Source organism: Canis lupus, chromosome 10, assembly GCF_048164855.1.
Source record: "Canis lupus baileyi chromosome 10, mCanLup2.hap1, whole genome shotgun sequence".
Classification (NCBI taxonomy): domain Eukaryota; kingdom Metazoa; phylum Chordata; class Mammalia; order Carnivora; family Canidae; genus Canis; species Canis lupus.
In genome coordinates, this window is record NC_132847.1 from 24,160,434 (window position 1) to 24,186,742 (window position 26,309).

General features: G+C 45.0%; 1 protein-coding gene and 1 long non-coding RNA gene across 2 annotated transcripts; one reads left to right on the top strand and one right to left on the bottom strand.

The window, feature by feature from the left end:
• Positions 1–1,790: 1,790 nt before the first annotated feature.
• On the bottom strand, positions 1,791–12,244 carry LOC140641379 (uncharacterized). The gene is made up of 2 exons (XR_012037902.1): positions 12,008–12,244; positions 1,791–2,002 (listed from the first exon to the last, which is right to left on the bottom strand). It is a non-coding gene; the product is annotated as an uncharacterized lncRNA (long non-coding RNA).
• On the top strand, positions 11,468–26,309 carry TXNDC15 (thioredoxin domain containing 15). Its single transcript, XM_072841107.1, has 5 exons — positions 11,468–11,652; positions 16,454–16,941; positions 18,631–18,794; positions 23,561–23,691; positions 25,610–26,309. Exons 1-5 carry the CDS (start codon positions 11,586–11,588, stop codon positions 25,804–25,806), a joined length of 1,047 nt encoding a protein of 348 aa, XP_072697208.1. The 5' UTR covers positions 11,468–11,585; the 3' UTR covers positions 25,807–26,309.

Below are 26,309 nucleotides of genomic sequence, written 5' to 3' on the forward strand. Positions count from 1 at the left end.
ATAAAAATAAAAAAAAAAAAAAAAAAAAAAGGAGAAGCAGGCTCCCTGCAGGGAACCCAGTGCGGGACTCGACCTCTGACCCCGGGATCACAACCTGAGCTGAAGGCAGGCGCTCAACCGCTGAGCCACCCAGGCATCCTAAGACAAATATTTTATTAGTTGTTTTCTCTGGCTTAATAAATTCAGTAAATCTTAGTAACTATTGAGCATCTCTGTAGTGTGGCAGCTCACATACTGAACAAATCCCCACCCTTAAGGAGTTCATAGTAGAAAACATATGCCTTACTATGTAGAACTTAATTAAGCCATGCGATGGCAATTTTATTCATCCCAAACTGATATTTTAACATGCTTTATCTCTCATGTTAGCTAGTTGATTTTAGTACAAAGACAGTGAAATGACAGCTCATTTGCCTAGTCCTAAGCTTTAGGCTAGTTTTTAGATGAATTTCACAAAAGAAAACTGAGAGTGACTGGCCGACTTGGTCTGTAGAGCATGTGACTCTTGATCTTGGGGTTGGGCATTCGAGCCTCATATTGGGAGTAGAGATTACTTTTTTCTTTATAAAGATTTTATTTATTTATTCATGAGATAGAGAGAGAGGCAGACATAGAGGAAGAAGCAGGCTTCCTGCAGGGAGCCTGATGTGGGACCCCAGGATCCTGGGATCATAATCTGAGCCAAAGGCAGACACTCAACCACTGAGCCACCCATGTGCCCCAGAGTCGTGAGATCGAGCCCCACATTGGCTCTGTGCTGGCATGGAGCCTGCTTAAGAGTCTCATTCTCCCTTTCCATCTGCCCATGCTCCAGCTCATGCTCTATCTCTCAAAATAATAAATGAATAAATAAAATCTTTTGAAAAAAGAAAACTACTTATAAGCTTGTGATGATGTTGGCTTTATATAATGTTGGGAGTTACTTATGTAACTATTGTGCTCCCTCTGTCATACAAAGAAGTAAGAAGTATAAAGTGTTATGCATCCTCAGTAAGCCAGGTACAAAGTTAACTGATGACTGAAACTGATTATGGTGTTTTGGAGTAACCAACTGAACTACCATCACAAAAACACTAAAAGTCATTATAAACATTTTGTGTAAAAAATTTTTTTTCGGAAATTTCAAACATAAAATTAAGCAAAAAGAGAGTATATAGGGGGGCCTGGGTGGTTCAGTCAGTTAAGTATCTGCCTTTGGCTCAGGTCATGAGCTCAGGGTCCTGGGCTCAAGCCTCACATTGGGCTCCCTGCTCCGTGGGGAGCCTGCTTCTCCCTCTCCTCCCTGCTGCTCCCCCTGCTTGTGTTCTATGTCAAATGATTGTATAAAATCTTAAAAACAGGGATCCCTGGGTGGCGCAGCGGTTTGGCGCCTGCCTTTGGCCCAGGGCGCGATCCTGGAGACCCGGGATCGAATCCCACGTCGGGCTCCCGGTGCATGGAGCCTGCTTCTCCCTCTGCCTATGTCTCTGCCAATCTCTCTCTCTCTGTGTGTGTGACTATCATAAATAAATAAAAATTAAAAAAAAAATCTTAAAAACAACAACAAAGGGACACCTGGGTGGCTCAGTGGTTGAGCATCTGCCTTCGGCTCAGGACGTAATCCCGGAGTTCCCGGATCGAGTCCCATGTCGGGCTCCCTGCATGGAGCCTGCTTCTCCCTCTGCCTATGTCTCTGTCTCTCTTTCTCTCTCTCTCTATATATATATCTCATGAATAAATAAATAAATAATCTTAAAAAAACCCAAAACTAAACAAACAAAAAACCAACAACAAAGTGAATATACAGCCCCTCAATGTGACCACCATCAAGTTTTAGTAATTGAAAATGAAAGCCCCTGGGGCATTTGAATGGCTCAGTTGATTCAGTGTCCAATTCTTGGTTTCAGCTCAGGTTATGATCTCAGAGTCATGAGATTGAGCCCCGTGTCCGGCTCTGTGCTGTGCCCAGTGTGGAGTCTGCTGGAGATTATCTTCCTCTGCTCCTCCACTGCTTATGCTCTCTCTAAAATAAAAATAAATAAAATCTTTTAAAAAGCATCCCATGCAAAAAATAAAATTAAAAAACAAGAAATAAACTCAAATAAATAAAAACAGCACAGGCTATTCCTTTTTTTTTTTTTTTTTTTTTTTTTAATAATCTCTACACCCAGTGTGGGGCTTGAATGCACAACCTGGAGATCAAAAGTAGCATGCTTTACCAACTGAGCCAGCCAAGCACCCCTGCAACTCCTGAGAAGAAAGATATAAATAATTTAGAACAAAAGGGTGGAGGTAGGGCAAATCTGTTTGTTTGTTTGTTTGTTTGTTTGTTTTTGCTTGAGGCGGGGCATCCATCTTCTCTTATCCTCAGACTTCGGTGCTTTTAGTTCTGATACTTGAACTTGCATCATTTGTCCTCCAGTTCTTGGGTCTTTCAACTGGGATTTACACCATTGGCTCCCCTGGTTCTCAGGCTTATGGACTCAGACTGAATTCTATCACCAACTTTTCTGGTTCTCTGGCTTGCAGATGGCAGATCTTGGGATTTCTAGGCCTCCTTAATCTCATGAGCCATTCCTATAATAAGTCTTCTCTCTTTTCTTTTTTTTTTTAAGTTTTTATTTATTTATGAGGGACATACAGAGAGAGGCAGAGACATAGGCAGAGGGAGCAGCAGGTTCCCTGTGGGAAGCCCACTGTAGGACTTGATCCCAGGACTCTGGGATCATGACCTGAGCCAAAGGCAGATGCTCAACCACTGAGTCACCCTGTCCCTCTTTTCTCTTTTTAAAATATTTTATTTATTTATTCGTGATAGAGAGAGAGAGAGAGAGAGAGAGAGAGAGAGGCAGAGACAGGAGGAGGGAGAAGCAGGCTCCATGCGGGGAGCCCGATGTGGGACTCGATCCCGGGACTCCACGACTGCGCCCTGGGCCAAAGGCAGGCACTAAACCGCTGAGCCACCCAAGGATCTCTATCTCTTTTCTATTGGTTCTATTTCTCTGGAGAACCTTGACTAATACAGCTACCATAATCATTCATTAAGTGAAAAGCTGAAGAGGAATTTTATTTTATTTTATTTTTTATTTTTTATTTTTTTTGAAGAGGAATTTTAAAATGGATGAATCAGGCAAAGGACACCTGAATCCACAGACCAATTTTAATACCATAGCAAGAGACAACTAGTTATTATGGGCAAACTAATATGATGCAGTAGGAAATACAAAATACCACCTAAACTGACTAAAACATCAAATTGGAATTTCCTCACACCTGTAGATCTCATTACCAGTTTACAGAAAATACAGAGTTTAGAGAATTTAAAATAACACCATGTGGATACAATCAACAAAAAACAAAAGTTAGGGGAAAATGACCTAGTTTCAACAAATAAATTACAAGGAGTAAGAAAGGGAAGTGGAACCCACAAGAGAGACTTAAGAGACACATCAACTGAATGCAACTGGGGGCCTTATTTTGATGTTGATTCCAACATTTATGTGACAAAAAGTCATAAAATATTAGCAAACCAAATCTAGCAATATACAAAGGGAATTCTGTACCATGACAAACCTGGGTTTATTTCAGAAATGCAAGACTAGTTTAGCATATAAAAATCTATTAATGTGGGGCTCCTGGGTGGCTCAGTTGGTTAAGCACCTGCCTGCGGCTCAGGTTATGATCCCAAGGTGGTGGGATCCAGCCCTGCATGGGGCTCCCTGCTCTGCGGGGAGTCTGCTTCTCCCTCTCCCACTGTCCCTGCATGTGTTCTCCTTCCCTCCTTTTCTCTCTCTCTCTCTGTCAAATAAGTAAATAAATCTTTTTAAAAACCTATTAATGTGGGACGCCTGGGTGGCTCAGTGGTTGAGCGTCTGCCTTGGGCTTGGGACATGATCCCAGAGTTCTGGGATTGAGTCCCGCATCGGGTTCCTATATGGAGCCTGCTCTCCTCCCTCTGCCTGTATCTCTGCCTCTCTCGGTGTCTCTTATGAGTAAATAAATAAAATCTTTAAAAAATCTGTTAATGTGATATACCACATTCATAGAATAAAGTAGAATAAACCATTTATACAGTAATGTCAAATAAGTCATATCAGTAAATACAGAAAAAGCATTTTACAAAAATCCAATGCCCATTCATGATTTTTTTTAAAGTTCTCAAAAAAGTGAGAAAAGAGAACCTTCTTAATCTGTAAAAGGCCATGTGGTTTATGTATCATAAACATACAGCTGACATCATACTTAATGATGAAGACTGACAGAATGTTTTCCCCCCCAACATCAGGAACAAGGCAATAATGTCCATTCAGACTATTTCTATCGAATAATATATGGAAAGTTCTACCAGTGCAGTCAGCAATAAAATGAGATTCAAAGTATATAGTTTGGAAGAAAAGAACAACTGTCTTTTTTCACAGATAATATGATCTCAAATGCAGAAAATCTTACGGAAGCCACCCAAAAAACTTCCCAAAATAAGTGAGTTTAGCAAGCTTGCAAGATACAAGATCAAAATGGATTTGGGGGCAGCCCTGGTGGCCCAGCGGTTTAGCACTGCCTTCGGCCCGGGGTGTGATCCTGGAGACCCGGGATCGAGTCCCACATCGGGCTCCCGGTGCATGGAGCCTGCTTCTCCCTCTGCCTCTCTCTCTCTTTCTGTCATGAATAAATAAATAAAATCTTTTAAAAAATGGATTTTGATGGACTGTGTTTCTATATACTGGCAATGAAACAATACTAAAATGAGATAAAGAAAGCAATACCATCTATAATATCATCAAAAACAATAACATAGGGGCACCTGTGTGGCTCAGTGGGTTAAGTTTCTGCCTTTGGCTCAGGAAATGATCCTAGGGGCCTGGGATCGAGCCCTGCCTTGGGACTTACTCATCAAGGAGTCTGCTTCTCCCTCTGCCTCTTCCCCTGCTCCCACTCATGCTCTCTCTCTCTCTCTCGCAAATAAATATATAAAATATTTAACAAATAAACTAAAACCCCAATAACATAACTAGGAATAAATTCAACCGAAGTAGTTTAGGTTCTGTACACTGAAAACTATAAAACAATGCTGAGAGAAATCAAGGAAAACCTAAATATATAGACAAATATACCATGTCCTTGGATTAAAATATTGTTACGATTGCACATCTTTCCAAACAGATGAATACATATAGGGGTGCCTGGGTGGCTCAGTCCGTTAAGCAAAGGGAGGAGAATTCGAAGCAGACTCCGCACTGAGCTTGAGGCTCAACATGGGGCTGGATTCCACTACCCTGAGATTAGGACATGAGCTTAAACAAAGAGTAGGATGCTTAACCAACTGCACCACCCAGGCAACCCTTGGTTTGGATTTCTTTATTTTTATTTTATTATTTTTAAAAGATTTTATTTATTTATTTGACAGAAGGAGAGAGCGAACACAAGCAGCGGGAGCGCAGACACAGGGAGAGGGAGAAGCAGGCTCCCCATGGAGCAGGGAGCCTGATGCAGGGCTCAATCCCAGGACCTCAGGATCATGACCTCAGCCGAGGGAAGACATTTAACCAACTGAGCCACCCAGGTGCCCCAAATTTCTTTTTTCTTTTCTTTTTTATTTTTAAAGATTTTATTTATTCATTCATGAGAGACAGAGAGAGAGAGAGAGGCAGAGAGACACAGGCAGAGGGAGAGCAGGCTCCATGCAGGGAGCCCGATGTCGGACTGGATCCCAGGTCTCCAGGATCACACCCTGGGTTGAAGGCGGCGCTAAACCGCTGAGCCACCCGGGCTGCCCATCTCTGGTTATAGTAAGTTTTGAAATCAGGTAGTAATGTCTTCTTACTTTGTTTTACTTTTCTTTCCTTTTTTTTTTTTTTTTAAAGTAAGCTCTACATCCAACATGGGGCTTGAATTCAGGACCCTGAGATAAAAAGTCACATGTTCCTGAGGCAGCCAAGTTATTTTTCTTGCTTTGTTTTTCTTCCTCAAAATTGTTTTGGATATTTTGGCTTTCATGTTTCCATACAGAGTTTAGGATAAGTTTGTCAGTTTGTACCAATTCCTTTGATTTTGTTAGGGATTGTATTATATCTATAGATCACTATAGATCAATTTTTTAAAAAAAAGATTTTATGTATTTACTCATGTGACACACACAGAGAGAGAGAGAGAGAGAGAGAGAGAGAGAGAGAGGCAGAGACACAGGCAGAGGGAGAAGCAGGCTCCATGCAGGGAGCCCGACGTGGGACTTGATCCCAGGTCTCCAGGATCACTCCCTGGGCTGAAGGCAGCGCTAAACCACTAAGCCACCGGGGCTGCCCTATAGATCAAATTTTTAAAAAAAGATTTTATTTATTTATTTTAGAGTGAGAGAAAGAGAAGGAAGGCAAGCCAGGGGAGGGGCAGAGGGAGAGGGCAGAGAATCTCAAGCAGACTCTGCCTCAGGGTGTGGAACCTGACATGGGGTTCGATCTCATGATGTCACTTTTAATATTGTGAAGGCAGGATTAGTGACTCAGTTTCTCCAAATACTACATTGGATACATTATCAAACACAGTAAACTGAATTACAGTTTAAGGATTTATAGCTTGAGGGTTTGGTATTTCCTAAACAGAACTTCACAAATCTGTTATAAGCTCAAGTACTTATCAAAATTAGATTCAGTGAATTGAAAAGAGAAGGAAGCCTATATTGATCATTAGGTGATGGCTTGGATAGGTATTTTTTATGTTTCATATTATTTATAACAGTATTTTTTTCAGTTACTACTTTTTACTTTTTATTCTTTTTTTTTTTTTTAAAGATTTTATTTATTTATTCATGAGAGACACAGAGCAGAGAGAGAGAGAGTCAGAGACACAGGCAGAGGGAGAAGCGGCTTCATGCAGGGATCCCGACATGGGACTTGATCTTGGGTCTCCAGGATCACGCCCTGGGCTGAAGGCGACGCTAAACTGCTGAGCCACCTGGGATGCCCCAATCACTACTTTTTAAAAGTTTTTTATTAACACAATATTATGTACAACATCTTCAAGTGTTAATACTATAGGAATCCAAATATTATTACTCACTGTGGTAAGCCAGCCTCCAATATAGCTCCCAATAAAATAAAAATAAATAAAATCTTATCTTCTGGTATTTATGTCCTTGTATAGCCTCCTCCTACATTAAATGTGGTGACATGTGTAACTAATGGGATACTGCACGAACGGTGGTGTGTAATTTCTGAGGCTAGGACATAAAAGGTACTGCAGCTTTAGCGCTGCTCTCTTATGTCGCTTGGTCGGAGGAAAGCCATCTGTCATGTCATGAGAACAAAATGTCCTACAGAGAGATCCACATGTTTAAGCACTGAGCTCTCCTGCCATCAGTTGCCAGCAACTTGTCATCTTGGAAGCGTATCTTCCATTCCCAATCAAGTATTCATTTATTTTAAAGATTTTATTTTATTATTTATTCACGAGAGACACAGAGAGAGAGGCAGAGACACAGGCAGAGGGAGAAGTCCCTCATGGAGCCTGATGCGGGACTCGATCCCAGGACTCCAGGATCACGCCCTGGGCCGAAGGCAGGCACTAAACTGCCGAGCCACCCAGGGATCCCCCCAATCAAGTATTCAGATAACTGTAGCACTACCCACCATCCTGAATGTAATCTCATCAGAGATTCTCAGCCAGGAACACCCAGCTAAGCCAGGGATATTGCCAATGCCTGAGTTCCTAACCCGTATAAATGGTGTAAGATAATGATTATTACTGTTTTAAGACACCAAGTTTTGGGTAATTTGTTATGTAGCAATAGACAACTAATGCACTGATTATAAATGTTATAATAATTGTTTTATCAAGTATTCATATAACTAAGAAATGAATGGCCAACTCATGAAATTTCCCTTTCAGGATAATGTTAAGATTCAACTAGGCTCATGAATCACTGTATTATACACCCGAAACTAACATCACACTCTATGTTAACTATACTGGAATTAAAGGAAAAAAATTTTTAAAAATATTTTATTTATTCATGAGAGACATAGGGAGAGAGAGGCAGAGACACAGGCAGAGGGAGAAGCAGGCTCCATGCAGGGAGCCCGATGCAGGATCCAATCCCCAGATGGGGATCACACCCTAAGCCGAAGGCAGGCACTAAACTGCTGAGCCACCCAGGCATCCCAATAACACTAGTTTTTTTTTATCTCTGCATCTGTGGGTCAGGTCATTTCTGGCTGTGGTCTCTTAGGCAGTAGGAGTTCAGGGATAGCCGAAGGCGGAGCAGAGTATAAGTGGGATCAGGGAGTGATGGTGGACATTCCTCAGTAGTGTCTGGGCTTCTCTGGGCAAGCTGGTTTGAGCTTCGTCAGAACATGGCAGCTTAAGACAGTTCAACTACTTTGTGTTTCAGTTTAGTGCCTCCATGCAAATCTTCCAGGGAAGAGGGTAAAACTGTGTAGCCTCAGAAGTTACACAGGATCTCTTCACGTACTGTTACATTCTCCTGGCTCCTTGTGAATCACAGGCCCACCCAGATTCAAGGAAAGGGGAATTTGATTCTACCTGTTGACTAGGCAGGGGCATAATTATTTTAAAGAACAGCATGTGGGAGGAGGGGTATTATTGTGGCAGTCTTTGGAAAATGTACTTTGCTATAGTGATCTAAAGGAAAGTAAAAAAAAAAAATAAATAAAAAAATAAAGGAAAGTAAATACTCATTTGTTCATGAGAGAGAAAAACACCGAGAAGGAGAAGTTCTCATGACTCATCAGATTCAAAACAAATTAGGCAAACCTATGAAGAGGGACAAACTAAACACTAGGTATGTGGGTGTGTATTTATGCATAACAATTCCAATTATTATCAAATTATTATCATTCACACGAATGAACAATCCCAGGCCAAATGGTGTTGGTACATGGAGTTCATTTCAGCCAAAGGAAGAAGATGATGTCAACTTTTTCACCCCTCAGAAATGAAAATAAAATGGGAGTTTCAAGATAAACCTGAAGGCAATTTTCTTGCTGAAAATAAATGCAAGTGCCCCCTGGTGGTGAGACAGTCAAATATGGATTCTGTCCTGTTGACAGCATTTCCTGCGATGTCATTAGAAGAGTGAATACACAGTATTTAACCAGACAACAATTCTAACATCTGCAGAATATCTGTCCCAATAGCTAAAGCAAAAACACAGGGAGGGAAAGGACATAATAAAAAGGAGATAGTAAACACAGAGCATTCACTTTGGAGTGTCTAGACCAATCAAATCACTCTCCTTTTTGTAAGTCCTAAACTCCCTTAATCCTCTGTCCTATTGGCTTTTATGCATCTTTGAATTAGGTATGAAGGGTATGGGAAAGAAGAAGTGAAAGAAAATAAGGTTTGGGGCACCTGGCTGGTGCAGTTATTAAGTTGCTGACCAACCATATACTCTTACAAATGTTGGAGTTGGGTGACACCTGGATGTCACCCAGGTGGTTCAGTGGTTGAGCATCTGCCTTTGGCTCAGCTTGTGATCCCTGGGTACTGGAAACGAATCCCGCATCGGGCTCCCCCAGGGAGCCTGCTTCTTCCTTTGCTTATGTCTCTACCTGACTCTGTTTCTCATGAAAAACTAAATAAAATCTTTAAAAAAAATGTTGGAAGTTGGGATTCGCCACGTGGCCAAAAAATAGCCTAGTTCCCTCTCAAAGTTGGGGTAACTGTCAGGTTTAGTCAAAAGTACCCACAGGGGGGCCATTGAGCCTGGTGGTGAGAAGAGAGAGGCTCCCCAACCAGCGTGGGGCCTCGATCTCCTCTCGGGTTTCGGCACCAAATGTCAGGTTTAATCCGATCGGTAGTGAAATGGAGAGGCCAGGCAAAAGTTGGTCGAAACAAGCTTTTAATGGGACACGCTCTCCAGCGAGGTTCCGCGGCCCCCAGGGGAGAGAGAGAGCAGGGAAGTCGCGCCCAGGCAGGTCGCAGGAGGGTTTATAAGGAGTTTTTGGCGGGAGGGTTAGGTAGGGAAATATGGGGTGAGGTTTCCTTATTTGGTGATGTTTTTCAGGTTTTCGGTCTTTTCCGGGTCTTTTTTTTTTTTTTTTTTTTTTTTTTGGTTAGGGCAAAGGTTACGGGTTTCCTAAGCTAAGTTAGGGTAGGGCAGCAAGGTGGCGTTGGCGGGAAGATGGGGGTAGGGCGGTGTTATTGGGGGGTTGCTGGCCTCGGGTGGGCCATTTTGAGGTCCCCAGACTCGCCAGCCCAACTGTAACTACCAAGGATTTGATGTAAGATCTTTAACATCTATTTCTGTGTTTTTAACCTCACTTAATGCAAGTTTGAAAGCTGCACTGATGTAGCACTGCAGGATGCCCAAAACTTGCTTTACTGACTTTAGGAGGCCCTTCCCCCTAACTGCTGACCTGGAGAGTCATTGTTTTCATCTCAGCTTGCTCTCTCAGGTCCCTCCTCCCTCCCCCCTAGCTCTGGAATGCGGAGCCCTGTTCCTCTGCTACTCCGCTCCCCTCCTCATCCGGGCTGTGTGCTTAGAGGTGGCCCAACCTCCTCGGGGACGGGGCTTGAGGGGAGGGTCCGGGAGTCGGAGACTGCCCTGCGAGTGGGTTAGTTACACCAACCAACCAACCAAAACTGCCTGCCCTGGGTTCACAGGAGGCAGGATTACGGTTATCAGACTCCTCAAATACAATTACAGGACAAAGAAAGCTCCATTGAAAATCCGGGTTGAGCATCTGCCTTCCGCTCAGGGCGTGATCCCGGGGTTCTGGGATCCAGTCCCGCATCCGGTGCCCCGCGGGGAGTCGGCTTCTCCCTCGGCCTATGTCTCGGTGTCTCCTTGTACACTCTTACAAATTAAAAATAAAGAAAAAGAAAAAGAAAATCTGTATGTTTCGGAGCGCCTGGGCGGGGCAGTCGGTTAAGCTTCTGCCTTAGGCCGAGGTCATGATCTCAGGATCCTGGGATGGAGCCTCACTGCCCACTCCTCGCTCAGCAGGGAACCTGCTTCTTCCTCTATCACCTCCCCCTGCTTATGATCTTTTAAAATCTTAAAAACAAAAAAAAAGGAAACAAAATCCGTATGTTTCTTAGAGTAAGATAAAAACCTATTTGTTGTTTCTGCGAAATTCAAATTTAGCTGGGCGCCCCGTGATCCGCGCGGCCCGGGCAGGCAGGGCCGGGGGGGAAGGCGGAGATTCCGGGCACTCGGCGGAGGCCTCGGAGCCTCTCCCGCCCCGGAACGCGGCGCCGTACAGACGCAGCGCCTGCTGCCGGCAGCCAGGGCGCCTTCCGCGCGAACAAGGCGGGCTGCGGGTCTGTGTTGGAGCCCCGCCCGGGGCTTGCGGGTCGGGAGAGCTCGAGACGACCGGAGGTGTCTAGCTCTGGGATCCTGAACAGCGGCGGACGCCAAGGACTAGAGGCCTCTAGGCCACAAGCCAGAGGCAGGCCGCCCGACTCCAGGATGGCGCTCGCGGCCGCCGCCAGCTTCCAAGATGGCGGCACGGGCTCGCGCTCGCGCTCGCGCTCGTGCTCGCGCTCGCGGCTCCCCTCCCCCAGGAAGCCAGGAGCGCGCCGCGCCGCGCCCCGCCGAGCGCCCGTTGCCCTGCGGCTCGGGCAGTGGTCCCGAACGCTCCTAGCCCCGCGCCATGCGGCTCCTCGGCTGGTGGCAGGTCCTGCTGTGGGTGCTGGGGTCTCCCGCCCGCGGCCTGGAGGGTGAGTGCGGGCTGGGGCCGTGGCCGTGGCCGTGGCCGTGGCCGGCGGGGGTGGGGCGGCCGGCGGCGGCGAGCGAAATGACGCGCGTGGAGGTCGGCTCGGGCGGCGCTCTTTCACCTGCGCGGGGGCCCGCGGCGCGCCCCTCGGCTCCTCGTGGCGCCGGCCCGCGCGCCCAGCCCCGCGGCGTCCCGACCCCTTTCCGCGGGGTGGGCTGGGGCGGCGGGGAGCCCGTGCAGGCCCGCGCCGCAGGCGTCCGTCAGTCGCCAGCGGCAGCGTGTGGGCGCCTACGGAGGCGCGCCGGTCATTAGGGGCGACGCGGATCCTAGCGAGGAGCCGACCTTCCCGGCGCACCCACCTAGGAGACCGGCTGCGAGTAGCTCCGTGTCCGGGCGGGGCCGGGTTTGCTCTCCGGGGCCTGTCACAGCCTGCCTGTCCGCCTGCAGGGCCCACGCTTTATTTTGCACTTTGACGGATCACTTTTTTTTAAGAAGGCCGCGCTCGGTCAGCTGCCTGTAGGCAGGACAGACGGGCGTACCTAGAGGAGGCTCCCCGCGTAAGCCGCTGCTAGCCACAGACGCTCTCCGGGCCTCCCGGGGGGAGGAGCCACGCCGGAGCCCGGCCCGACCCGCCGCCGAGGCTGCGGCCTTACCCTGCAGGGCCGGGTCGTCCCGCCCCTCGCGCGTTGTTCAGGTCCCGACCGTTTGGCCGGCTATTTTTTTTTTTTTTTTTTTTTAAGATTTTATTTATCCATGAGAGAGAGAGAGAGAGAGGGAGAGGCAGAGACACAGCGGAGGGAGAAGCAGGCTCCATGCAGGGAGCCCGACGTGGGACTCGATCCGGGGTCTCCAGGATCATACCCTGGGCCGAAGGCGGCGCTAAACCGCTGAGCCACCCGGGCTGCCCACCTAAAAAATATAGATATTTTTAAAGATTTTATTTATGATAGACACACAGAGAGGTAGAGACACAGGCAGAGGGAGAGGCAGGCTCCACGCCGGGAGCCCGACGCGGGACTCGATCCCGGGTCTCCAGGATCGCGCCCCGGGCCGAAGGCAGGTGCTAAACCGCTGAGCCACCCAGGGATCCCCAATAAAATATTAAAAAAAAAACATTTTATTGGGCAGCCCGGGTGGGATCCCCTAAAATATTTTAAAAAAATAGTTTATTGGGCAGCCCGGGTGGGATCCCCTAAAATATTTTTTTAAAAATATTTTATCGGGCAGCCCGGGTGGCTCAGCTGTTTAGCGCCTGCCTTCGGCCGGGGGCGCGATCCTGGAGACCCGGGATCGAGTCCCGCGTCGGGCTCCCGGCGTGGAGCCTGCCTCTCCCTCTGCCTGTGTCTCTACCTCTCTCTGTGTCTCTCATGAATAAATAAATAAAATCTTTGAAAAAATTTTATTTATTTGAGAAAGAGCGGGTGTACAGACAGGAACGGGGGAGGGTGGGGGGAGGGACAGAGAGCCAGGAGAAGCAGACTCCCTGCTGAGCAGGGAACCTGCCATGGGCATTGGTTCCAGGAACCTGGGATCATGACCTGAGCCAAAGGCAGATAGATGCTTAACTGACTGAGCCACCCAGGCGCCCCCCTAAAGTATTTTTTTCTTGTGACGAGAACTTTTAAGATTTACTCTCAGTAACTTTAATATATGCAATGCAGTATTAGTATTATTAACTAGAGTCACCATACTGTGAATCTACATTCTCATGACTTATTTTGTACCTGAAAGTTTGTACTTTCTGACCATCTATACTCTCTTTCTTTTTTTCTTTTTTTAAAAGATTTTTATTTATTTATTCATGAGATACACACAGAGAGGGAGAGAGAGGCAGAGGGAGAAGCAGGCTCCATGCAGGGAGCCCAACGCGGGACTCGATCCCCTGACTCGATCCCCGGACTCCAGGATCACGCCCTGGGCCGAAGGCAGGCGCTAAACCGCTGAGCCACCCAGGGATCTCCCTCCCCACCCACCCCCTTTTTTTTAAAAAGACTTTATTTATTTGACAGCACAGAAGCAGGGGGAGGAGCAGAGGGAGAGGAGGAAGCAGGCTATCTGCTGAGCAGGGAGCCTAATGCAGGGATCAATGTGTGGCTCCATCCCAGGACCCTGGGATCATGACCTGAGCCAAAGGCAGATGCTTCACTGACCAGTCATCCAGGCGCCCCCATCTTCACCCCCTTCCACCACCACCTCTCATAGCCACCAGTCTGTTCTCTGTATCTCTGAGCTAGTTATTTATTTATTTATGAAGATTCCACATGTAAGTGAGAGCATAGGGTAATCTGTCTTTCTGGGATTCATCTCAATTTAGCATAATGATCTATGCATGTTGTTGCAAATGGCAAGGTTTCCTTTTTTGTGGCTGAATAATGATATCGTGTGTATAGATTCTATGTTCTTTATCCTTCCTTTGGTAGACACCTAAATTGCTTCTGTGGCTTTTGTAAATAAGGCTGCAATGAACATGGGATGCATATATTTTTCAAATTAGTGTTTTTGTTCCACCTGGAAGTGGAATTGCTGGATCATATGGTAATTATAGTTTTAATTTTTTGAGGAACCTCTATACTGTTTTACACAATAGCTGCCCCAATTTACATTACTTCCAAGAGCACATGAAGGTTTCCTTTTCTCTCCATATCCCCAGCACTTGTTATTTCTTGTCTTTTTGATAAAAGGTGTGAGGTGAGATCTCTGTGGTTTTGATTTGCATTTTGATGTGGGTCTTTTATATCTCTATACTTGCTTAACTTTCTGAACATAGTAATAGAGTTATAATTACTGTTTTAATATCCTCATCTCCTAATTCTGACATCTGCAGGCTTTGGGTCAGTTGTAATTGGTTAATTCTTGTTCTCATTATGGATCTTATTTTCCTGCTTTTTGGAATGCCTGGTAACTTTTGATTGGATGCCGGACATAAGTTTGATCTTATTGAGTGCTAGATATTTTAGTGTTCATCTAAATATTCATGAATTTTGTCCTGGGGTACAGTTAAGTTAGCTGAGCCTGGTTTGAGCCTTGCTTTTAAGGTTTGCTAGATGGGTGCACAGCTGTATTTACTGTAGGATTAATTGTGCACAACTACTTTTGCATCCTCTCTCCGGTGCTCTGTGAATTGTGAGGTTTTCTAGTCTAGCTGGTGAGAACAGGTACTCCTCCCAGCTCTCTGTGAGTGGTGGGTACTTACTATTGCCTCTGATCCTTTTGGGTGGTTCTTTGCTTTGCTTTGGGAACTTACTCCCATGTAAATGTTGATGAGTGTGTTTGATGGGGGTCTCTCTGCAGGTCTCTGGGTCCTCTCTCTGCAGCTTGCCCATCTCCACTATTCTGTCCTGCAGACTCTAGATTTCTTGGTCCCTCTGAACCCTCAGTACCATCTCCTCAACTGGAGGAGTCTGCTGGACTCCTCAACTGGAGGAGTCTGCTGGACTCCTGCTTCCCCCCTTCCTGAGCTGTGGCAGGCACTCCCTCAGGTGGTAAGCTAGAGCCCCTGTAGGGCTCTCCTCTGTTTCTCTTCCTGTTCTGCAGGGATCCCTATCCTTCCTTGCGGGCTAACTAGTCTCCTGAAACTTTTGCACATTTTTGGCCTTTTGGGGGTTGTTTCACTAGGGAGGGTAAATCTGGTCTCTCTTCCTCCAACTTAGCCAGAAGCAGGATTCTGAGAGAATGTTCTTTGAATCTGCAAATCTCTATGGGGATATTCTTTGAGCTCTTACACTAAGTGTGCATACCTTAGGAAGCTCCCAGACCTCTCCCCAACTTTAAAGTCAGTTGGTTATTCACACTTGGGTGACATGCTGTTGACAGGGCACAGCCCATTACATGGCTGGTGGTTTCCTAGCCGCAAGGTGAGCTTGTCTGAGTACAGCTGGGCTCATTTGTTTCCGCTGCCCCGTGGTTGGCACTGAGTCTGGCTGCTTTTATTGAGTTAAGGGGAGTTGGAAGGCAGGAGTCACTGTTAAAAAAGGTGAGTGGAGATTGCTCAGTGAATGAGACTTCCCTAGGGTCTTCCCTTACCCAAAACATTTTGCCCACTCCCTGTCTAGTGGCTCCAAAAGTGGGAGGAAAGTCCTCCTTACCTCTGCTGTTGCCTTGGCACTGTGGGGTGTACCTCCTGGCACTCCCAAGGGTGGCAAGCAGGAGAGAGGCTACCTCATGCAGGAGCTGCTGTATGGCTGGAGTAGTGTTCTCAGGTTGCGAGGCACAGCACTCCCTGAGGTATTATGGGGGCAGGGTAAGGCCTGATCTGGAGTAGCAGTCCGAAGACTTCACTCAGAGACCTGGCTCTGCTGCTTACTAGCTTGCTTGGGTTGGGCCTTATGCTGCTTCTCTGTGCCTCGGCTTGGTCATCCGTTAAGTGGGGATGGTGATCCTTGTCCTGCTGGGCTCTCAGAGCTGTTATGATGTGTGCAAGGTTGCCTTGCTATAGTAGAATCTTCTATAAAGGCATCATTGTTTTGTTGGATATTTCCATCAAGCATATGAAATTGTTGAAGTATTTGCGTTATATTTTCCTAATCGGATATTTGCAGTGGAATGTTTTTGCTTATAATCGACAGGACAAATAGCAGGTATCACATGAAGGCATGTAGTTGTCCATTTGGTATCTGACATTCATTGACCTGGTACCTTTTTCTTCATGATCTGGAGAATGATGGGTGGCCCTCTGATAGTTTTATGGGAAAATTACCCTTTTTTCTTGGTAGGGGAAAATTTCTTGTTTGAGGATAACTGTAATTCTTTGGGGGTGCGTGTACTTTGAAGTGACTTACACCTGGGAACATGCTGGCATGTTTTAGTTGCTGAGGAAGGCAGTCACTTGCAGTCGGAGGAGCAGCCTGCTCATGCTCTGCTGGCCGGAGTCGTGTCCACAAGTGAGGAAGAGCACCCACGTGGCCCTGGGGGCCAGGACAGGTCAGCAGGAGAGGCAGGCACGGTCCTGGGGCTTGACGCGGATGGCGACCATGTGCTGATGCTGTCCGTGATCCCCGGGGAGACGGACGACAAGCTGAGTTCCGAGCCCAGTGGCGGCACCTGTGGGGCCCAAGGGGAGGAGGACTCGCGGTGCAGCCTCCGAGAGCACCTCTTCTCTCTGGACGGCACGGGGGCCAGCTTCCAGGACAGAGAGGAGGAGTATTACTCAGAGCCCGAGGTGGGCGAATCGGACCCGGCCCCACACGAGGACTCCAATAACACGGAAAGTCTGAAATCTCCCAAGGTGAACTGCGAGGAGAGAAATGTGACCGGCTTAGAAAACTTTACTCTCAAAGTTTTAAATATGTCACAGGTAAGAAAGGATGGCTTAGTTTCTTCCTCCTTTTCTGCATACTGATTTTCCTATTTAATATTCTATCAGCTATCAAACGGAGGGTCGGGATCTTTATCATTTTCTGACGGCTGCATCAGTGAAAATTGACTTTGCTCTCATGTTTGTAGGGAGAGGAGAGGAGGCAATAGAACTAGTGTCAGTTATCAATTATGCTTTGTAGGCCGCTTAAGCCTAGTCATCCTTGGGGTCTTCTCTCCACCAAGCCTCATGATGGAGATCCCAGGGGCATATAGGTGGCTCAGTTGGTTTAGTTTGAGTCTTGGTTTCAGCTCAGGTGGTGGTCTCAGGGTCGTGAGTTAGAGCCCCATGTTGGGCTCTGCGCTCAGCCCAGAGTCTGCTTGAGATTCTCTCTCTCCCTCCGTTCCAACCCCCCACTCATGCTCTCTCTGTCTCAAATAAATGAAGAAATCTTAAAAAAAAAAAAAAATCCCATTGGACAGATAGGCACTTAGCATCAGAATCCTAGCATTTTTCTTCTTCCAAATGAGCTATTTATTACAGAGGTAAGTTAAAAATATCTGAATTACTAAGATTGTGATTAGCAGTGTTTAGACTAGTGATACCCCTGGGAAGCAGGTTATATTAATGAAAAGTTTCTTCAAAGACTATGATTCCAGTGTTTTCTCCGGAGTGAGTTGTCCCCAATGCAGCCATGCTTTTCCAGCCCGTTGGATAAATAATAATTCCAAAGAGAACACTAGGATAATGTCTGACTGTTTCTGTGGGATTGTTGAGTCAGGTAGCAGGATGAGTTTAGGCTGCTTATGTAATATGAGAAGAAATCCTAGCTCTGCACGCTATGACTGCTTATTTTAAATGAGGGTAAATGGTATATGGAGTGTCCGTGGCCCCTTGAAGTACAGGGGTCCGCGCTGGCCTCACACCCTCCCCTTAGTGCCTGGTGAACAGTGTGCCTCAGCCCTGCTGGACTGTTTCTTGAGTGTCACACACTTGACCAGGAGAGAGCAGTTTCAGCAGTCTGAGTTAGGGTGGTGGCAGGGATGATGCACCCTGTCATTGAACTAGCCTTTGGGCAAATACATTGATTTGACTGCTTGCAGATCTGGATCTACTGTTCAGTGCTTTAATAATGCCATTAGAATGTGTGAAAGGCACAGGTCAGAGGTGGGGACAATGGCTTGTGCCTTGTGGGTACTTAGTATTTGAATTGACGAATCCCGAAAGATACTGAAATTGCTATACAGTACTATCAAGAAAGCCTATGGGAAAGTTTATGATTCGTTATTTGCCAATACTTTGCTGCTGATTCATGCATTCCTATGGTTCAAAACCCAAAAGGTTCTTTATTTTTTATTTTTATTTATTTATTCATGAGAGACAGAGAGAGGCAGAGAAATAGGCAGAAGGAGAAGCAGGCTTCTCACAGGGAGCCGGATGGGAGACTCGATCCCAGGACCCCTGGATCACGACCTGAGTGGAAGACATACTCTCAACCACTGAGCCACCCAGGTGCCCCCAAACCCAAAAGGTTCTTAAGGGGATATCCTGTAGTCTCCCTATCGTGTCCCTGCCTCCTCTCCTTGGAGGCAGCAGTGTTTCCACTTTCTTGGGCATCCTTCCAGAAGAATGTACATGAACATTTACTGCTGACTTTAACACTTGTTTTTTTTTTTTTTTTTACTACAGGACCTTATGGATTTTCTGAATCCAAATGGTAGTGACTGCACGCTGGTCCTGTTTTACACCCCATGGTGCCGATTTTCTGCCAGTTTGGCCCCTCATTTTAATTCTCTGCCCCGGGCATTTCCAGCTCTTCATTTTTTGGCACTCGATGCTTCTCAGCACAGCAGGTATGTTCCCTGAATAGAGCTTACACGTCATCCTTCTGGATGATGGTTGCAGTTATTTGGAGGTAGTCATTTAAATTCAAAGATGAGAATGTAGGTGTGAGCATGGAAAGTGGACTAGCAGGAGGGATGGGCAAGGGTGAGTGGTAAAGACTCCTCAGGGAGCTGAGACTCACTTTCTGGAGGCCCCTGAAGAGAAGGGACTGTTGTCTGCAGGGTGGAATTTGTCTTTTTTTTTTTTTTTTTTTTAATTTATATATTCATGAGAGACCCAGAGAGAGAGGCAGAGACACAGGCAGAGGGAGAAGCAGGCTCCCCATAAGGAACTCAATGTGGGACTCGATCCCAGGACCCCTGGGATCCACACCCTGAGCCAAAGGCAGATGCTCAATCACTGAGCCACCCAGGCTTCCCTATCTATCTTTATGTTAATTACATCTATTGTTTATGGAGGGCCTACCATGTGCTAGACATTGGGGAAAGTACTTTTCATTTGTATCTCATTTTGTCCTCAAAATGGGTATAGTGAATATGTACGATAATTTCCCCCCAATTTTGAACAGAAGTAAGTAACTAGCCCTGGGTTGTATTATATAAATGAGTGAATTACTATGACTAAGTTAATAATTTTTTTAAAAATTTAAATTCAATTTGGTTAACATATATTGTATTACTAGATTCAGGGGTAGGCTTTAGTGATTCATCAATTTCAAGTAACACCCAGTTCTTCTTCTTTTTTTTTTTTTTTTTTTCTTTTTACACCCAGTTCTCATTACATCACATACCCTCCTTAATGCCCATCACCTATTTACTCATTCCCCCCCATCTCTCCTTCAGCAACTCTCACTTTGTTTCCTAGCATTAAGTCTCTTAAGGTTTGCTTACTTCTCTGTTTTGTTTTGTTTTTTAATATTTTATTTATTTATTCATGAGAGACCCAGAGGGAGAGAGAGGCAGAGGCACAGGCAGAGGGAGAAGCAGGCTCCATGCAGGGAGCCTGACGTGGGACTCGATCCCGGGTCTCCAGGATCAGGCCCTGGGCTGCAAGGCGGCAGCCAAACCGCTGAGCCGCCCGGGCTGCCCTACTTCTCTGTTTTTACCTTATTTTTCCTTCCCTTCCCCTACGTTCCTCTATTTTGTTTCTTAAATTCCATATATGAGTGAAATCGTATGGTATTTTTCTCTGCCTTATTTCACTTAACTATATTACCCTCTAGTTCCATCGACATCAATGTAAATGGCAAGATTCATTCTTATTTTTTTCTATATATTTATTCATGAGAGATGCAGAGAGAGAGAGGGGCAGAGACACAGGCAGAGGGAGGAGCAGGCTCCATGCAGGGAGACCGACGTGGACTGGATCCCGGGTCTCCAGGATCATACCCTGGACCGAAGGCAGCGCTAAACTGCTGAGCCACCGGGGCTGCCCAGATTTCATTCTTATTAATGGCTGAGTAATATTCGATTTTATATATATACTATATCTTTATCCATTCATCTGTCACTGGATATCTGGGCTCTTCCCACAGTTTGGCTCTTGTGGACATTGCTGCTATAAACATTGGGCTGCAGGTGCCCCTTTGAGTCACTATGTTTGTATCCTTTGGATAAACAACCAGTTGTGCAATTGCTGGGTGGTGGGGTAGCTCTATTTTTAACTTTTTGAGGAACTTCCATACTGTTTTCCAGAGTGCCTGCACCAGTTTGCATTAAGGATGGAATTTAAAGGTGGGTCTGCTTGATGGTAGTGGAGGGGCCAGAGGACTCTTCAGGGTTTTGGTCTGCCTGAATTAGCAAAATTAGTGTCACATGTGGAACCCTCCTGAGACTCATCTGCAGTTTAAGTTTCTCCCCTTGGTAGCCTGATTCAGCACCCTGTTGTGTGTCTGCTCAGGATTTCTTTCTTTCTTTCCTTTCCCTCCCCCTTTTTTCTTTCCTCTTATTTACATTTATTGTATGCATGTTCCTTAGTGGACAGTCAATAAATTGATTGAATGGATTAATGTAGCCCTTTAAAATGGTGTTTACTGGGCAGCCCGGGTGGCTCTGTGGTTTAGTGCCGCCTTCATCCCAGGGTGTGATCCTGGAGACCTAGGATCGAGTCCCACGTCGGGCTCCCTGTGTGGAGCCTGCTTCTCCCTCTGCCTGTGTCTCTGCCTCTCTCTCTGTCTCTCATGAATAAATAAGTAAAATCTTTACAAAAATAAAATAAATAAAATGGTGTTTACTTTTGTTTTATGTTATGCAGTGGGCTTTTGTCTTTTTTAGATGTTCAGTGAGATAAGGTATAAAGAGCTTTGTTCAGATGTGTATTTCCCCCAAGGGCTGTGACTGTGCGAGGGTTTTATTTATTTATTTATTTTTTAATTAAAAAAATTTTTTTAAAAAGATTTTATTTACTTATTCATAGAGACACACACACACACACAGAGGCAGACACAAGCAGAGGGAGAAGCAGGCTCCACGCAGGGAGCCGGATGTCGGACTCGATCCCAGGTCTCCAGGATCACACCCTGGGCTGCAGGCGGCGCCAAACCGCTGCGCCACCAGGACTGCCCTATTTATTTTTTAAAAAATATTTATTTATTTTTGTGTGTGAGAGAAAAAGCTTGAGCATGAACATGAGTTGAGGGAGAGGAAGAGGGAAAAGCAGACTCTCCACAAAGCAGGGATTCCGATGTGGGGCTCAATCCCAGGATCCCGAGGTCATGACCTGAGTCAAAGGCAGATGTTTAACCCACTGAGCCACCCAGGCGCCCCTGTGCATGGGTTTTAAAGTGTGTCCCTCCTCCTCTGCATCACATGCCCTTTAGCAGGTTACAGGAGGTGGTGGGTGGATCACTTTGGAAAGTCTGGAACATGGTCAAATTGGTAAAAATGAAGTTGAGTAAAAAAAAAAAAATTTTTTTTTGAAGATTTTATTTATTTTTTTCATGAGAGACAGACAGAGAGAAAGAGAGAGAGTGAGGTAGAGACACAGGCAGAGGGGGAAGCAGGCTTCATGCAGGGAGCCCGATGTGGGACTTGATCCCTGTACTCCGGGATCATGCCCTGAGCTGAAGGCAGATGCTCAACCACAGAGTCACCCAAGTGTCCCCTCAGACTTTTTAAAAGATTTTAATTATTTATTTGAGAGAGAGAAAGAGAGAGAGAGAGAGACCAAGTGAGCAGAGGGAGACGGAGAGAGGGAGAAGCAGACTCCCCATTGAGTGCAGAGCCCAACTTGGGGCTCAATCCCATGAGCCTGAGATCATGGCTTGAGCCTAAATCAAGTCGATGCTTAACCAACTGAGCCACCCAGGCACCCTTCAAGTAAAAATTTTGAGTAAAAATTTGCACTCCACTGATCTTCCATGTGGGTAATGTAACTGCCAACATTTACCTAAACTTGTTTAGGGAGAAAGAAATTGCAGCAAATTAGTAATTCTCACAAGGGCTTCAGGGAAATATCTAGGTGGCCTGGCCCAAGGTAAGAGACTGGTGGGAAGGACAGTCTAGGTCAGTGTCAGACTTGGACTGGACTCCCCCTACCCCACTGGCAGGGCTGGCCCCTAGCACCAGCTTAAAGCTCTAGGTTTGGGTCTCACCCTGCCGTTTTCTGCTGGCCTTTATCATCTGCTTTCTTCTGTCATCTCCGTGCATGCCTCTCAGTGTCTGCTGATCATGGAGAGTAGAGACTTGTTATAAGGCCGGGGCATGTGTTTGCCTTATGTGTTATATTTAAGGTACACCATGTTTACAAAATAAATAAATCCTGATTTTCCAATACTATCATTTTACTAATGGGGGAAACTGAGGCTTAAAGAGGTTAAATAGTCTGCCTGAAGCTCACACAACTGGTTCAGTGACAGACCTGAGGCTTGAACCCGAGTGTTTTGACTCCAGAGCTTATAGGACCGACTGTATTATGTAAAGGTGAAGCAGTACCACTCAGATCATGTTATGTCCTGCCCCAGTGGTGAACTTCCTGGTGTGTCTGCTAGACCATAGATCCACGGGTCCTGACTTAACCAAACTAACTGCTCACCCTAAGTTGAATCTCATATATGAAGGATGGAGATGGGCATTCTGGAGAGTCTGAAATTTCTTTTGTCAAAAAAATTGACATAGTATGCTTTGTCCATGAACTAGAATTTTCTGGTCTGACCACTTTTGGCAGTTAGCAACTTAAATAGTGTAATCACTAGGGGAAGCTTGGTTGACTCAGTGGAGTGTGCACTTCTTGATCTTGAGGTTGTGAGTTCCAGCCTTACATTGGGGGTAGAGTTTACTTAAAAAAAAAAAAAAAAAAAAAAAAAAGTGGAATAACTGTGTGAAGAATAGTGCCTTATTATAATAGAAAGCAACTCAGCAGAATAGGAATGCCCCCAAATTTAACCCATAAGGAAAAAGATCAGAAAGGGGGACACCTGGGTGGCTTAGTGATTAAGTGTCTGCCTTTGGCCCAGGGCGTGATCCTGGATCCTGGGATCGAGTCCCACATCTGGATCCCCATAGGGAGCCTGCTTCTCCCTCTCCTGTGTCTCTGCCTCTCTCTCTGTCTCTCATGAATAAATAAAATCTTTAAAAAAGAAAGAAAGAAAGAAAAAGGTCAGAAAGAGCTATAAGCATAGAGTTTGAGTTATCAGAAACCTCTCTAGGTCACAGGAAACTGATACTGATAAACTGATAAAAAATGGATTTATGGCCATCCATTCTGATATGGTAACTGCGTGAGAAAACCTGCTGTTGGTTCTGGTTTTCTGACTGACTTCTTTCTGTGATGATAGCCTTTCTACCAGGTTTGGAACCGTAGCTGTTCCCAACATCTTGTTATTTCAAGGAGCTAAACCAATGGCTAGATTTAATCATACGGACCGAACATTGGAAACACTGAAAGTCTTCATTTTTAACCAGACGGGTATGTAGAAATAATATGCCATTCAAGGGATTTTATTTTGCTCAGGTATATTAATTCTGTGGGTTCCTGTCTGCTCTTCTTAAGTGAAAGATTCAAGATTGGTTTTCAGATGCAAACCTTCTTTTCTGGTGAACTGCTATGGTTCTATTAAAAGTTTCTCAATCAGTGGCAAGCTTCACATGAATAGGTAATTTTAATGATTATCAATACCTTTATTTTTTTATTTTTTATTTTTAAAAAATTTTTATTTATTTATGATAGTCAGAGAGAGAGAGGCAGAGACATAGGCAGAGGGAGAAGCAGGCTCCATGCACTGGGAGCCCATCGTGGGACTCGATCCCGGGTCCCCAGGATCGCGCCCTGGGCCAAAGGCAGGCGCCAAACTGCTGCGCCACCCAGGGATCCCTATCAATACCTTTAAAAAACAGTTTTATTATTCTATAATTCACATACCATACACCTGTAGATAATTTCTTTTTTTTTTTAAACATTTACATTTCTTTTCTTTTAAGATTTTATTTATTTATTCATAGACAAAGAGAGAGAGAGGCAGAGACACAGGCAGAGGGAGAAGCAGGCTCCATGCAGGGAGCCTGACTTGGGACTCAATCCCGGGTCTCCAGGATCACACCCCAGGCTGCAGGCGGTGCCAAACCGCTGCACCACTGGGGCTGCCCCTTGTAGATAATTTCTTACATACATTTTTCATTAAAGTGTAATATTTACCCAAATGTATGCATTAATTATTGGTGTGCTGGGTGATAAATTTTCACAATATGAACACCTTGAGTAACCAGGATTCAGACCCAGAGAGAATGTGACCAGTCCACCCTCAGCACTCCTGCCCGCAAAGATAACTACCACCTTGACTCCTAACACAATGGGCTAGTGTTATCTGTTTTTGAACTTTATATTAATGGAGACATCCAGAATAGATTCCTTTGTGCTGGCTTATTTCAGTCACCATTGTGTTTTTGTGAGATTCATCTGCATTGGTGGGTACAGTTGTATTTTCTTCTTTTTTGTTGCTGTGTGTTGTTCCATTTATTCACCCATATGCAGATGCTATTTTAGTCCCTTAATATTTGCCAAAACATGTAGCCTAATTTTTTTATTCTGTAGAAGTTTGAACACTAAATATTGAAGAAATTTTTTTCTTTGCATAAGTTTGCTCTTCAAAAGCTTGAATATCTTAATTATGAACCCCACTTTTTCCTGAAGTATATTTACTGGGAATAAAAATAAGTTAAAACATACCTTACATATACATGAAATCTACTTATATCTCACAGTAAAGAACAAAGAGCTGAGTTACCTCATATGAGTGAAAGGGTTGTTGGTGGGTAGTTAGCTATTCCAAGTCTTAGAGTTCCATACCCCTGCTTATCAATCAGACAGATATGGAAAGAAGGTGCCATTTTGCTCAACGTTCTAGGAAAACCTAGAACCCAAAAGAAATCGAGGAGTCATAGCATCTTTGGTAATGGCGTATCTTAGTGGTGGTTAGTTCTAACAATGTTTTCAGTAAATGATTTAAAGGCATTTTGAATTTAGCATTCATTCACCTGTGAAAACATTCTGTAGATTCCTGAGACTAGCTTTAGCAGTTACTTGTTGAATTTTGGTGTCACAGAGAACAAAAGACAACTCTTACCCTGCACTAAGACCCTTCTGGGGAGTTCATAAAAATTTTAGCATTTAGGCTTTGAACAGCTGAATGGGTTCCTGCTCCTTTGATGTGTGGTGGGGGAGAGGCAAACACAGATTATACCAACAGACAAGTGAAATCCGTCCCAGATACACCAGTGTATTTATTTTAAGACTACATATCTTTTTTGCATACCACACAAAATGCTTGAGAAAGATCTTTAGCGTGTATGTTTTCTGTCTGATTTGAAACAGCTGATTTCTTTTTCAGGCATAGAAGCCAAGAAAAATGTGGTGGTAACGCAAGCTGATCAAATAGGCCCTCTTCCCAGCACTCTGATCAAAAGTGTGGACTGGCTGCTTGTATTTTCCCTGTTCTTTTTAATTAGCTTTATTATGTATGCTACCATTCGAACTGAGAGCATTCGGTGGCTAATTCCAGGACAAGAGCAGGAACACGTGGAATAGTGACGGGCTGAAAGAAGTTGGAACGAGGAATTTCAGAAATCAGTGCTGCCTTTTCTTACATCTTCTCCAGTGAAGTGTAGATTTACAACTTCAGTTAGATTAAAAGAATCATGCATTTGTTGAACTGTTAAATGTGTTAAAAATTATAAATTGGTGTTTTAATTAGTACTGCAATAAGCAAATGCAAAAATATTCAGTGGCGCTCACCATTCTTGTTTTGACTAATCCAATGTTTTAAGGGAGTAATCCAGTTTCAAATGTGGAGCTGTATTCAGGTGGAATAGTGGATAGTGACAGTTTGCTTCATAGAAGGAAGAAATAGGAGTTTCACATTATAGTTTTAGGAAACTCTTGATTCCTTATATATGTGTAAGAAGATTGGTTTCTGTTCATTTGCAGTTTTTCTCTCCGTGCAGGAGAGTGTTCTGTTGCAGAAGAATAACTAGAATTGATAAGTGTGACCTTCTTGAGTAACTGATGGGAAAATAAAAGAGTCAAGTACT

What these genes read in the sequence shown, in the direction of transcription:
- TXNDC15 (XM_072841107.1), top strand. Translation starts at nt 11,586, where the DNA reads ATGCGGCTCCTCGGCTGGTGGCAGGTCCTGCTGTGGGTGCTGGGGTCT. An exon ending in GATGCTTCTCAGCACAGCAG is followed by an intron (nt 18,795 to 23,560) that starts GTATGTTCCCTG and finishes CTGTGATGATAG; the next exon opens with CCTTTCTACCAGGTTTGGAA. An exon ending in CTTCATTTTTAACCAGACGG is followed by an intron (nt 23,692 to 25,609) that starts GTATGTAGAAAT and finishes TTTCTTTTTCAG; the next exon opens with GCATAGAAGCCAAGAAAAAT.